Source organism: Castor canadensis, chromosome 6 (genome assembly GCF_047511655.1).
Source record: "Castor canadensis chromosome 6, mCasCan1.hap1v2, whole genome shotgun sequence".
NCBI lineage: Eukaryota > Metazoa > Chordata > Mammalia > Rodentia > Castoridae > Castor > Castor canadensis.
In genome coordinates this window covers 41,006,733-41,021,633 of record NC_133391.1, presented here as the reverse complement: position 1 = coordinate 41,021,633, position 14,901 = coordinate 41,006,733, and the positions used below count along the sequence as shown (strand labels likewise).

Genomic DNA, 14,901 nt, shown 5'->3' with positions numbered 1-14,901 from the left:
ATACTAGGGGTCTATCAGAGTCTCACTCTTCAATTCTAAAGCAGAGCCATTGTATTTTAATTGAATGTTTGATGAAATAAATCATCTTGGAGATTGGTTTTACTCCATTCCTTCTCCCTTTTTTTCTGAATAATATTGTTTTTCAGATAAGTAGTAAAAAATGTAAGACTTATTATAAATTATTATAATCACATGGAATGACTCATGCCTCCCTGAGTCCACACCTCTTTACTGTGCTACTTTGTCACTCTTCCCATCAATATATAACTAGGCTGGAGGTATAACTCAGTGGTACTGCATTTGGCTAGCATTTACATGGCCTTTGGTTCCATCCTTAGGACTGCAAAAATAAATGAATAAATAAAATGGAGTATATTGCACCCTTCTAAATCTGGACTAGTCTTTTTGAGGGGTAGGTGGTATTGGGGTTTGAACTCAGGGCCTCATGCTTGCTAGGCAGGTGCTCTACCACTTGAGCCATTCCACCAGTCCACCTGATCTTTTTTGGTTGGGTATTTTTTTTCTTTTTTTGTGGTACTAGGGTTTGAACTCAGGGCCTACACCTTGAGCTACTTTCCCAGCCCTTTTTTGTGATGGGTTTTTTCAAAATAGGGTCTCACAAACTATTTGCCCGGGCTGGCTTCAAACTGCGATCCTCCTGATCTCTGCCTTCTGAGTAGCTAGGATTACAGGTTTAGACTAGTTTTTTGACATGCTTTGACCAACAGAATATGAGTGATTTCCTAACTTTGGAGCCTAGGTGTTGGGCTTCTGCCTCCAGTCTTATCCTATCGGAGCTGAAGACTACCATGTTGTAAAAAGCCTAGTTTACTATACTGAAATGAGAAGCTGTAATCAAACAGAGGGGTAGTTTGGCTTTCCAGACAACAGCCAGCACCAATTGCCAGACACATGAGTGAGACTATTTAGACTCTCCAGCCTGAATTATATTAATCAGGGTTCTCCAGAGAAGCCAATAGGCTGCAGACAGACAGGCAGGCAGACAGGTAAGCAGGCAAATAGCTAACTTTTTAAGGAACTGATATACAAGATTATAGAGACTGCCAAGTCCAAAATCTGCAAGGGGGTTGGCAGGCTGAAGACCAAGAAAAAGCTGATGCCGAAGCTCAAGTCTGAAGGCTGGGAAGATTTCTTTGTGCCCCAGGGGTTAATGTTTTGTTCTATTGAGTCCTTTGGTTGGTCAGATGGAGCCCGCTTACTTCACGAATGTCAACCTGCTTTACTCAAAGTCCACTGATTTAAATGTTAATCTTATCCCAAAACACCCTAACAGAAACATCTAGAATGTTTGACCACATATCTAGGAACTATGGCTCAGCCAAACTGACATACAAAATTAACCATCACACTAGTCAAACTATCAGTCAGCCCCCAAGAGAGGCTATGAGAACATTGGTTTACCACAGGCAGACTTGTAATAGATCATTTTTATTTTCAGTCACTAAGTTTTGAGGTTTTTTTTTTTTTTACACAATGAAAGGTAACTGAATTAGAATTTTCCCCTCAAAACATTTGTGCTTGGGATTTAGGCTGGTAAGTATGAGTAACTGAGTATTAGCGTTTGTGGATGCTATAATGATGTCACTCATGGTACAGTCTTAAAATTTGGTATATGCAAAGGTAGGATAAGGTACAGAAATACATGGAAAGTTGGTTTGTGGAATCCTGTTTATTTTTGGTGATAGTGGGGTTTGAACTCGGGGCTTCATGGTTGCTAGGCAAGTGCTCTACCACTTGAGCCATGCCTCATCTTTTCTTCTGTGGCTATTTTTAATTAAAGTCTCTAATTTTTTCTGTTAGGGCCTTGGCCTAGGCAAAAATGACCATAATATTTCTATTTATGCCTTCCTCATAGCTGGCATTACATGTGTGAGCTACCATGTGTCTGGCCCTGTTTATTTTTTATTGGGTGAATTTATCCATTCATTTAACATGTACTTATTGCACACCTTCTTACACCAAGATTGACTATTTTAGGAGCTGAGGAAACAAGAGCAAGGTGGAGACCTGCCATTGTGCAGCTTACATTCTGAGGAAGAAAGGCAATTACATAATTTCAAAATGTTTGGCAAAGAAGTCAGGTTGCTGCTGACTACACCAACTTTGAGGATTTGGGAAGACTTTCCAGAGGAAGTGATAATTAATCTGATTAGATGGAGGATGAGTAGGAAGGAGACATGAAATTGTTGAACTAAGATAGGGTCAAGAGAATGTAAAAAGTTGGATCTGAGCCGAGCTCTGGTAGTTCATGCCTGTAATTCAAGCTACTCAGGAGGGAGAGATCAGGGATCAAGGTTCAAAGTAGCCCCAGACAAACAGTTCTCTAGATTCTATTTCAAAAACACCCAACACATAAAAGGGCTGGCAGAGTGTGTCAAGTGGAAGAGCGCCTGCCTAGCAAGTATGCCTAGCCCTGAGTTCAAACCCCAGTACCGCCAAAAATAAATAAATAAAGAAAAGCTGGGTGAGGTGGAGATGGGGGGAAGATTGCAGGTCAAGGCCAGCCCAGGCAAAAAAGACCCCATCTCAGTCAATAAAAGCTGAAAAGCTGGGTATGGTGGCATGTACCTGTTATCCCAGCTACATGTACATGGGGAGCATAAATAGGAAGGGCCTGGTTCAGGTAGGCCTGGCAAAAACATGGGCCCCTATCCCCAAAATACCTAAAAGAACCCTCCCCACCCCCCAAAAAAAAGAGTATAAAAATGTTCCAGAGGAAATAATGCTCAGAGTTAAGGAGAAACATGAGAAACATGGTGCATTAAAACCAGTATGAAAATTTCTACAGATTATATGGAGAAGCAAGGCAACATAATAAAAAAGGAGTTTGGAAATGAAAAGTAGTAATAGATGAAGCTCCAATAGGCAGCAAATAATAGTGAAGAAGTTTGGAGATGAAAAACAACAAATCCTGTGTTTCAGGCAAAGGAATCCAACTATATAATGAAGGAAGAGGGAAAAGGAATTGAGCTGTGAGCCTAGTTACATTAGGATTGTTGTAATGAGGGTGGAGACATGGATAGTTTTAAGATTTTTAGGTGACCTGACTGGACACAACTGTATATGAGAAGTAAGGGAGCAGAATGATTTAGGATTATTTCTGTTTGCTCAGGCAATTGAGTGATGAGTTTGAAGGATTCTCATTTAGTCAAGTGGAGTTGTCCAGTTGGTAGCTAAATGTACTGTCTCATAGTTCAGGTGCTAGCTCTAGGCTGGAAATACAGATGTGGGAGTCATCAGCCTAAAGTTGGCATTTCAGATCTGGTGGTGACTGAAATTTCTTGGGGGAGTAACTCTTATTTGAAAATCGGACAAAGAAAAAAGTGTTTTTTTCTTTTTTTTTTGAGTCAGGGTCTCACTATACAGTCAACGCTAGCCTTAAACTCTCCATCCTTCTGTCTCAGTCTCCTAGAGCTGGGATTACAGACTGTATTACCACGCCCAGTGAAGAATGTTTCCTTCCATATTAATCCTTCGCACTCCTCTTTCATAGTTTCGTCTTTGTTTCTCTTCTCCTTTTGGAGGAAGAGAGAGAAAGACACTGGAATAGAAGGTTTTTGGTTTTTTGATAAAGATGTTCAGTTACCATAGCTTTCATAGCAAAACGAAAGCCACGTTAACACAGCAGGTGGTGCCAGAAGCTGGTTGATGTTAAAATAAGATGATTTGGGGCTAGTTGCTAATTGCTGGAAACGCAAGGTCAAGAGCTGTTGTTTCTTGGATGGACGAAAAGCAATTTATAGCTGGTGGCTAGAGCCGTCTTTGCAGGATTAGAATGGGTCTGGTTCCAATTTGTCTTGGAGAGGAGTGTCACTATAACACTAGACACCAAAGGACCAAACATGAGACACAGAGTATAATGTTGGAAGGGTTACTTAATTGCTCAAACTCAGACAAGTAGGTTAAAAGAAGTCCGGATCGGGAGCTGGAGGTCGGCCCCGAGGGTTTTCAGAGTCATGAATACACAAAGGGGAAGCGAGGGCCTCCCTACCGGAAGCAGAACCTCCCCACCGGAAGCAGAACCTCTGCCTTCTGGGGCATTACACATTCCTCCGCGCCGGAAAAGCGCGTTCCGCCTCGCCGCGACTGCGTCCTCCACCCTTGCCGCACCTCGGAGACAGATCGTGGGGCTTTCAGAGCTCACCCTCCTGGAGTGGTCGGACCGCGCAGGACTTTGGAGGGCAAGAGAAAAAGCGGCACGTGCTGCCGAGAAAGGGAGGAAGGAGGAAAGCGTCGGACAAGACGGCGTCGCGGCGGTGGGATTCTGTTTCCTGCGGTGGCGGAGGGATTTGACAGTACGGTAATTTCCGGAAGAGTCCTGGCTGGGAGAGGAAAAGCCCTGAAGGAAACAATAACAAACGACAGGAGGAAGCGATTCTGGACTTTCTGTGTCCGACAGTTCTCGCCCGAGAAGATGTGCTTCGGCCCCTGTTGGGGGACGTGAAAGGGCGCGGTGGGCCTCAGCCAGCTGTTCTCCACCTGTTTCCTCGCGGGGCCTCCCGGCTACTACCATGGCGGGCGTGGGACCGGGGGGCTACGCGGCGGAGTTCGTGCCACCTCCGGAGTGCCCGGTCTTTGAGCCCAGCTGGGAGGAGTTCACAGACCCACTCAGCTTCATCGGCCGCATCCGGCCTCTGGCCGAGAAAACCGGCATCTGCAAAATCCGACCACCCAAGGTACCGGAGCCCGAGGGAAGGGCAAGGGGGGGGGGTGTCGTTGCACTTGGTGTCCTTTGCTTCAGAGGTCTCGGGTCTTCGGTGTAGACGCCCCTCATTTCTCAACAGCCGGAGGCTACGTGTTGGGGTAGTTTGCCTTGGTTTCTTCTGCAGTCTGATGTCAGCACGTGACATCTCACTGAACGTGAGAAAGCGGTGACTCTGGGACCTTCTCCGCCCTCAGCTTGGGCGCTGGTACTTTTCTCTGGGTTGGGGACAAGGGTGAAGAAAGGCGTCGGGCCTCCCGTCGACCGGCCAGAAGTTGGTAGTGTTAATGACCTGGCATGCCCTTCCCTCGTGTGCCATCCTCACTGTGGTTTCAGAGTAGAAACTGCTCTTCACCAGCTGGTAAAGCTTACTGTATCCAACAGAGTAGGGTTTCTTAAAGAGGTAATCCGAGCTCTCGTGGTTCCCCAGGATGGTAGCACTAGACGAGAGTGCCAAGCTAATTACTGCTGCAGTGAGAAAGCCTTCCCTGGGGAAGACAAAGAACATCAATTATTTTTAAAGTTTGGAGGTTAATGAAGAATGGGTCAGTAATGGAGACGGAAGGAAACGTTGAAATCTCTTGATAGGATGAACTAAGGAGCAAAGATTTCAGAGTTTTAATTATTGCGAATAATTAGGTTTGCCTATAGGTTGGTTAGTTATCTTTAAGGTTAGGAAACCAGTTAGTACTCCTAAATGAGAGAAATTAATGCCATAAGAGGTCGAGTGATAGGCTCAAGGTCAAAAGATTTTTTTCTTTAAGCACTGGACTAGGACTTTTCAAATCTTGTTGCTGGACAGTCTGTACCACAGTCAACGGAACGTTTGTTAAAATGCAGACCCTTAGGCCTTGTTAGTAATAGAAATAATTTCTGAATGTGGAAGTTCTGGATTCTGTTTTTCTGTTCTAGCAAGTACTCAAATGATTCTTTTTTCCTCTTGAGGTGGGTTCTTGCTATGTAGCTCAGGGCTGGTTTTGAACTTGTGATCCTCCTGCCTCATCCTCCGAGTGCTGGGATTACAGGTGTGCACCAAAATGCCTGGCTTTGGATGATTTTGTTTGTTTGTTTTTTGTTGGGACTGGCTCCACCCGCTTGAGCCATACCTCCAGTCCATTTTGCTCTGGTTATTTTAGAGATGGGGTCTCATGAACTATTTCCCTGGCTGCCTTGAACCGAAATCCTCCTGATTCCAGCCTCCCAAGTAACTAGCATTACACCGGTGCCCAGCTCACGTAATTCTTTTTTTTTTTTTTTTTGGTCTTAGATAATTCTTTATGCAACTTAAAGTCTCAGACTAAACCTTTGCCTTACGCATTACTTCTTAAAGACGTTTTGCTTTAAGTTTTGTTTAGGAATAGCAAAGATAAAAACTATTATTGTTACATTTTAAAAAGCATCTATCCTTATCAGATTACTACAGTAATATACAGTAGAGTGAATTAAAAGCTTAGATGGGAGGGCAGAGGAAGAGTTGATTAGCATCTATAAATTATCTTTGAATATGAAGATAAAGTTCTCATTTTACAGATTGAGGGGAATCTGGATAAGGTAAATACTAGCCAAATGTGTGATCTTGGGCAAGTGGCAAAGTAGATTTTGAACCTTGATCAATTTTTCTATTTCTAAAATAGATGTGCTACTTCCCACTATGCTGAATGCTGTCATGAGTGAATGTGTTGAATGCCTTTAAGATTATAGATTACTAGTTGCAAGCAAAGCATTAAATAAATTGCTGTGGTAGTGTGTATTGCCATTCTCAAAGAACTTCTACTTAACTCCTCTATCAAAATTGCCTAATATTGACAACATTTTAAGCATTGAAGATTTTCTGAAACTATGTTTTCATCTACCTCTATTGCAATTACTTGTTAGAAATTTTATTCAGCATTCCTTTTGGTTAAAAAAATGTTTAGGCTTTTATTACCTTTTTTTTTTTTTTGAGACAGGGTTTCAGTGTGTAACACAGGCTGGCTTCAAACAGGCAATCCTCCTGACTCAGTTTCTCCAGTGCTGGGAGTATAAGCATGCAAAACCATGTCTGGTTTGTTTTTATTACTTAAAGCTGAAGTAATAATATTCTCTTCATATGTTACATTATTATTAAAGATAAATTTGATAGGATGACTCTAACTAAGGTATATTGAAAGCACATGTGTAAATGTCACAATGCATCCTCCCTGTACAAGAAAAAAGGAAAAGAAAATAAATCTTGCAAGTAATTAATTTTAATATTGGTAGATTTTTTTTTTTTTTTAGTTTCCAAGGTAAAATACGTTTTTGGATTACTTCTCATGTCTCTAAGTAGGTTTATTACTATTTAGGTCAAATTAAACTATGTTCCCTGGAACCCCACTTGAAATACGTGATCTCATTTTATTTATATCACAATTTGGAACTGTGTTCTGTGGTTTTGCTTAATTTAAAACAAAAAATTTGGATCGCTTCTCGGCCTTTTGGCTAAGATCAAGTGTAGTATCTGTTCTTATCAGTTTAATATCTGATATGTCCTCTATCCTAGGGCAATATATTAAATGGGTTTTTGGAAACAGGAGATGGAATAGGAGCTTGCTCAGTACACTGCAGTACTTCCAGGAATGGCGCACAAAAGAAAAAAAAAATTTGGGTGCTCAGATGCTGGGCTTCAAACAAAACATTTGTATAACACAGACTGTAAAATACGTATATTTACATATACATAAAAATTACCTAAATACATAAATAATTTTTAAAATTTTCTTTTTAACCTTCACTTTTACCCTTTTTAATTTTTTTCTTTCTATTTGGTAAACCTGTATGTTTTCTGGACACTTGACTCATTGCATTCTGCTTGAATAACTTTGGAAAGCATAATTGTGGAATGTGAATAGTGGGGCTAGTGAGATTTGATGATTGCTTCTCTAAGTAGCAGTAAAATGGAAACTCTTTATTTAAAAGTATTAGTCTTTCTGTCTCTACAGCGAAAATTTATATGCTAATCTGTTGTTATGATTTTTACTCCTTAAATTGCAGGACTAATAAAGTACTCCTTGGTTATATAAAAAATTCTTTCCATTTAGGATTGGCAACCTCCATTTGCATGCGAAGTAAAAACCTTTCGTTTCACTCCAAGAGTTCAGCGTCTGAATGAACTTGAGGTGAGTGTTATGTCACCATTTCCTGATTTTTCTTATTAAATTTTTTTTTGTGGTGTTTGAACGCAAGGCCTCATACAGGTTAAGCAAATCTTTTACCACTGAGCTACAACTCCAGTCCAGCCTCCTGATTGTTTATGTTAGGGCTCTAGTCAGGAAACTGAGAAGCTCATGTACCACAGGCCAGAGTTTGTGTTAATTGGGATTGAATAGAATAGTTACTTGATATTTGTAAGAAGTCAGTGATTTTTAAAAGATTGTTTAAAGTACTTACTACGGTTTTCCCACTTAACTGAAATTATAGGGAACTGTCTCTGGCCATGTTTTATAGTGGAAATAAACAGTGCTTAGCCTCAGAGACTTAAAATTCTTACATTCCCAATCTCTTTGGTGTTTATTATTCTACTAAACTTTTTGGTTAGTCTCAGATTGACTTTTGTCTCTTGTGGTTCTTGGAAAACAGGTTTTAAAATTCTGTTAAAAAATGAGTTTGGAAAGTTATTTTTTAAACAGAACTTAAGTTTGTTAAGACCTCCCTTTAAATAGTACTAATTTCTCCTGGTCTCAGGTGTAGGTCTGGTAGAGTGAGTATTGAGCATATTCAAAGCCTTGGGTTCAATCCTCAGACATAAGAAACTCACCAATTTTTCTAAAGTGAAATCTGCTTAAATATTACTGTTTGTTTGTTTTTTTCCTTCTGCCAGATTTTCAGAAGATTCTTCAGAATGGTATGAAAACTATTTCAGAGTACAAAAGGGAAATACTTGATAGCTAAGGTTTATTTAATTTTTTCTTTTCCCCTTTTTCTTTTGTGGTACTGGGGATTGAATCCAGGGCCTCACACATGCTAGGCAAGTGTTCTACCACTGAGCTCCAACCCCACCTATGCTGAAGCCCTCCTAAACTATTTATTTTCTGAGATTTTAATATGTATTTTTCTATTAGTCTCTTATGATTAGGTACTTAATGAAGTATATTAATATCAATGAGATAGAGTTGATACGTCTGAAGTATTTGTATTACCTACAGATGAAATGACAGAATTAGAATGTTTAGAGATTGGGAATAGTTTAATTTCCTAAATTTTCTGGTTAGCACAAGGCTAAGCCAACTTCAAATTCTTTGGTTGCTAACAAGAACTTTTTACATATATTAAAGAAACTTTTTTTTTACCTTGTGAATAAAGATTATTAGAAACATTTTGTCTATTGGGTTTCTTTTTTCAGAGTTAGACTAAGCAATAATGAAGCCTTTGTATTTCTGTAGAGAAATGAGCACCTTTATTATGTAGGACTCATTTATTTTTAGACATAGCAGTTCTTATTTCTGATTTCTGTATTTTAATAATCTTAGGCAATGACCAGAGTGAGATTGGACTTCTTGGATCAACTGGCAAAATTTTGGGAACTTCAGGGATCTACTTTGAAGATCCCCGTAGTGGAGCGAAAAATCCTGGATCTTTATGCTTTGAGCAAGGTGAGGCTTGTACTTGAATTAGAAATTGAGCAAGAGGCTGGGATGTAGGTCAGTGGTGGAGTACGTGCTTAGTGTGTGCCAGTTCCTGGGTCTGAGTGGCAACACACACACACACATACACACACACACACACTCAGAGGTTTGTGAATTTATGAGATTTAAGAATTTAAAATAATCTCGGTGAGAAATTGCTTCAAAATAGGATGTGTTTGGCAGTGAAATGCACACATGAGAACAAATGGAAACAACAGAGCTCAGTTATTTTTAAAAGCTGTTCTATAATGTGTTACGATACTGATATTTAGTGACTCACTCAGATTAGTAGGCCGTGTGGTATGCAATATGCAAAAGAAACACCTGTCTACCAGTATTGTTGGGGTGTGCTGAGGGGATAATACCCTATGTGGAGCTTGTCATCGTTTGTTTTTGATGGTACTGTGGGTGGGGCTTGAACTCAAGCCTCATGCTTGCTAAGCAGTCACTCTACTGCTTGAGCCACTCCATCAGCTCTTTTTTGTGTTGGATGTTTTTGAGATAGGGTCTCACGAACTATTTCCTCAGACTGACCTTGAACCTTGAACCTCCTGATCTCTGCCTTCTGAATAGCTAGGATTCAGTTCAGGATTGTGTTCTGATGCCCTTTCCTGTTGTAAAAAGTTGTTTTTTGCTGACAAATTGTTAGTACTTACTGAGTTTGTTTTATTGTAACCATGATTTTGAAACAGTGTGATTCCGGCTGCTGTTTTTGGGGGTGTGGGGATAAGAGACAGGGTCTTACTATGTTGCCCAGGCTGGCCCTGAGTTCCTGGGCTCTAGTGATCCTCCTGTCTCAGCTTCCCAAATAGCTGGGACTATGTGCATGTATCAATTCACCTGGCTTCTGCTTTGTTTTATTGAGAAGCACATTTTTCCTTCCGAGTCATTGACTTTTCAGTGTGAATCACTACTTTTCTTTTTTGGTACTGGGGCTTGAACTCAGAACCTATACCTTGAGCTACTCTACCAACCATATTTTTGTGAAGGGTTTTGTGAGATAAGATCACTTGGGGCTATATGTCTGGGCTGGCTTCAAAGTATGATCCTCTTAATCTCTGTGTCTTGAGTAGCTAGGATTACAGGCATGAGCCAGGTACCCGGCTTTTTTTTTTTTTTTCCTCGTACTGGGGCTTGAACTCAGGACTTCATGCTTGCTTGGCAGATACTTTATCACTTGAACCATTCTGCCAGTCCAGGTTTCTTACTTTGATTAAATCAAGTTTGTACTTCCTCTGTATTACTATTTTTGACAATGAAATGTACTACTTTGGAAGGTGTATGATGTAAAATACATCAATAATTGTTGATTATAATCGATTTGGCAAGGAACATTCAGTCTAGCCATTCTTTTAAAAAAAAATTTTTGTGAGAATTTTTTTTTTTTTTTTGTGGTGCTGAGGCTTGGCAGGTGCTGCACCACTAATTTACTTTATGTCCCCAACCTTTTTTAAAAGTTTTTATTTTTGTTAAAGTAATACTCTTTCACAAAATAAGTCTTAGAATGAAAACTGTCATTCTTTTTCACATAGCTAATTACTTTCAGTTCTGTTAGTTGTTTTTGATCTCTGTTTGGCAATAATAATATTTTTAGTTCTAAGTATTCTAGAATAATTTCCTACTTTTTTTTTTTTTTCCTTTCAGTATTGGGGATTGAACCCAGAGCCTTGAACTTGTTAGGCAGGCAGTCTACCATTTGCGCTATGCCCCCAGCCATTTTGTTTTTTGAGATAGGCTCTCGATAACTTTTCAGGGGCTGGCCTTGAACTCTTGATTCTCCAGTGTCTGCCTCCAGAGTAGCTGGGATTATAGATCTGGCTCTAATTTCATACTATTAAAGATGAGGAGTGGGTATGAAAAATCTTGAATTTTCCTATACTTTATGTCCCCATCTCCTTTAGTATAGTTAAGAAAATTATTAATTAAAAGTTATTACCATCACTGCAGAAATGTAACTGTTACTTGTATCTGAGCCTGTGGTGCCCTTGATTATGTTTCCTTTTATTATTATTTTACATAAGTTAATAATATACCACCTTTTTGTCATTTTGTAGGTTTTGTTTATAACCATCAAAAGTTTCAGTGCAAGTATGACTCTCATCATGCTTCTATCCAGCAGATAATCTGTCGCTTTTATTTTCTTCTTGGAGCCATTCCTATGGAGTCTTCTTTCCTGCTCCAGTCTAGACCTTTTCTAAGTTTTTGTTTGTTTTGTTTTGTTTTGTTTGGTGGTATTGGGGTTTGAGTCAGGACTTTGTACTTCTAGGCAGGTGCTCTACCACTTGATCCACCCTGCCAACCCTTTTTTGTGTTGGATATTTTTGAGCTAGGGTCTCACAAAGTATTTGCCTGGACTGGCTTCGAACCGTGATCCTTCTGATCTCTACCTACTCAGTAGCTAGGATTACAACTCTGAGCCTGGTGCCAGGCAGGACTGGTTGTTTTTTTAAAGTCAGCTGTTCAGCCTGGTGCTTCCTTTTACCACTTTCATTCTGGAAATTCCCTTTGTCTCTCCTTGTTGAAATCTTCCTTTGGTTTACTCTCTTTATTTTGTTGGAACATTTCTTTGACTAGTTTTATGAGGAAGATAGTATTGGGGTATAAATTTTTTAGGACTCTGCTTGTCTAAAGTGTTCTGACACCTTTCTATTTTATTGGTAGTTTGGTGAGGTTTAGAAGTCTTAAATTGTTAATCATTTTGCTTAAGTATTTTGGAAGCTTTCTTCCATTGTCTTCTAGTTTCCAGTGTTGCTGATGAGGTTATTTTTTTTTTTTTCCTTTAAAGATTTAGGAACTAATCTTTATTCCCATTGCTCTGAAATTTCACAGTGATTTGCTTTGTGTTTATTTTCATCTCTTACTTTTATGGCCCTCAATAACTTCTTTTTTTTACTGTATGTGTATGGTAATGGGGATTGAACCCAGGGCCTGGAGTGAGCACTAGGCAGCTGCTGTATTACTTGAGCTACCTAGCAGCCGTTTTGTTTGTGTTTTGTTTTTGATATAGTCTTGGTATCTTTACTTAGGCTAACATAGAACTCCAGATCCTCCTGTCTCCCCTCAAGTAGTTGGGAATATAGGCACAGGTGTGTTCTACCACACCTGGCTTCTTAACAACTAATTTGGTATCTCAGTCTTTCAGTTCTTATGACTGGATTGATTCTTTCATACTTTTATCTATTTATTTTTTCTCATGTTTTTTGCCCCTTTTTTTTTTTTGCAGTACTGGCATTTGAACCCAGGGCCTACACCTTGAGCCATTCTGCCAGCCCTTTTTGCACTGGGTATTTTCAAGATAGGGTTTCTCAAACTATTTGCCCGGGCTGGCTTTGAACCAAGATTCTTCTGATCTCTGCCTCCTGAGTAGCTAGGATTACAGATCTGAGCCATCAGCACCTGGCAGAATTCAATCAGGATTTTTTTTTTTTTGGTGATACTGTGGTTTGAACTTAGGGCCTCATGCTTGCTAGGCAGGTATGCTACCAGTTGAGTCACTCCACTGACCCTGTCTTTTATTTATATTAGGTGGATGTTCACTACCTTAGGTTCACCCTCTAATTTATTTAAATCTATAGTCTTCTGGGCTTGCAGAGGAATAGTTGCCTGGTTGTGCTCACTGAAGGAGCTCTAATAGCTTTTGTGCATATTTTCAGCAGTCCTGTTCTCTGCTGCATTACTATTCCCTCAGTTTAGAGGTACTACTGCTTCCAGTTCTTAAGCCTTCCAGAGGATTTGGCAGGTAGTTTTTGAGGTTTTTTTTTTTTCTGTAGGACAGGGTCTTGCTAGGTTTCCTATGCCTAGGCTGGCAATGAACTCGTGATACTCCTGCTTCAGTCTTTAGGTTGGGATTATAGGCATGAACCTTCACACCTGGTTGCATGCATTTTGTGTGTGTGTGTGTGTGTGTGTGTGTGTGTGTGTGTGTGTGTGTTTAGTGCTACTGGAGTTTTAACTCAGGGCCTTGTGTTTACCTTGCAAGGTGTCTAACACTTGTGTCACACCTCAACCCCTCCATGTAGTTACTTATGGGGCGTGGTTTGTAGTGATATCTCTAGTGATAATAGTGTGATATATTTTATGGCATTTGTTTAGAATAAATAGTTTATATTTTAAAATTAGTCATACTCTCAAAAACTGTCTCCGGAAGAAAAGTAATTGCAAAGTTTTGTGTTTTTTTATTTATATATAAAAACAAATATGGGAGGGAGTGGACAAGTGAGAGGGGGAGGCTGGAAAGAGAAGGTGATGAGGGGGTTGGGTATGATCAAAGTACATTGTATCTATGTATGAAAATGCTATAATGAACTCCATTATTGTACAGCTAATGTAATGTATGCAAATAAAAATAAAAAGCTCCCATCAAAACAAAACAAAAATATGTAATAGACCTGGTTATAGTGTTAGAGTATTGTATGCATGAAGCCAAAATCATGGTTTTGATTTCTTTGTGAGATAATTGCTTCCTGTGACATGGCTATATCCTGGCTGTCACTAATCACCAGGGGAACTGGGTTGAAATCATGACTAGATCCAGGTAGGTATAACTTAAATAGTGGAAACAGCTTAAAGTGTTCTGACACAAATTAGATTACATGTGATAGTGATAGTTGTGTGGATAGTACAGACTCCTATTGCCTGCCACTTTCTTTACTGCTTGCTGCTCTTTTCTGTTTATTCGTTTTGCTTTAGCCACCCTGGCTTCCGTTTTGTTCCACAAATACTCCAGGCATGCTTCTAACTTGGGATCTTTGCTCTTGGGTAGTTGTTCCCAAGTTGTTCTCTTCTTGGTTAGCATCTTACCTTCTTTCTCAGGTTTCTTATTTATTTATTTGGTGTCGAGGATTAGAACCCAGGGCCTCCCATATACAAGGCAAGCACTTTACCACTGAGCTATACCCCCAGCATTCAAATTTCATCTTTATAATGAGGCTTGTCTCGACCATTTCATACTTGAGTTTATTTTTTTATTTTTATTTTTTAAAATTTTTATTTTTTTATTATTCGTATGTGCATAAAATGCTTGGGTCATTTCTCCCCCCCTGCCCCTACCCCCTCCCTTACCACCCACTCCGCCCCCTCCCTCTCCCCCCCCACCCCCTTGATACCCAGCAGAAACTGTTTTGCCCTTATCTCTAATTTTGTTGAAGAGAGCGTATAAGCAATAATAGGAAGGAGTAAGAGTTTTTGCTAGTTGAGATAACGATAGCTATACAGGGAGCTGACTCACATTAATTTCCTGTGCATGTGTGTTACCTTCTAGGTTAATTCTTTTTGATCTAACCTTTTCTCTAGTTCCTGGTCCCCTTCTCCTGTTGGCCTCAGTTGCTTTTAAGGTATCTGCTTTAGTTTCTCTGCGTTGAGGGCAACAAATGCTAGCTAATTTTTTAGGTGTCTTACCTATCCTCATATCTCCCTTGTGCATACTTGAGTTTATTTTTGAGTTTATCTTCATTCTGCTATTTGGGTCTTTGAGTGATTTTCAAGTTCTTCCACAATACTTATTATAACTTCAAAATTTACATATTCATTGAAATG

At 39.8% G+C, this 14,901-nt stretch overlaps 1 protein-coding gene and 1 non-coding gene across 4 annotated transcripts in view; both read left to right on the top strand.

Moving 5' to 3' along the window:
* The first annotated feature begins 4,061 nt into the window (after nt 1-4,061).
* Nucleotides 4,062-14,901, top strand: part of Kdm5a (lysine demethylase 5A) — an 89,574-nt gene continuing 78,734 nt past the window's right edge. For all 3 annotated transcript variants that reach the window (XR_012448917.1, XM_074076324.1, XM_074076325.1), the window contains exons 1-3: nt 4,062-4,697; nt 7,783-7,860; nt 9,211-9,333. Coding sequence is in view for 2 of the 3 variants with exons in the window: in XM_074076324.1 (XP_073932425.1) it covers nt 4,533-4,697; nt 7,783-7,860; nt 9,211-9,333 (366 nt within the window). In the remaining variant the exon portion in view is untranslated. The remainder of the gene's footprint in view (nt 4,698-7,782; nt 7,861-9,210; nt 9,334-14,901) is intronic.
* LOC141424361 (U2 spliceosomal RNA) lies at nt 7,164-7,346 on the top strand. Its single transcript, XR_012449308.1, has one exon. It is a non-coding gene; the product is annotated as a U2 spliceosomal RNA (small nuclear RNA).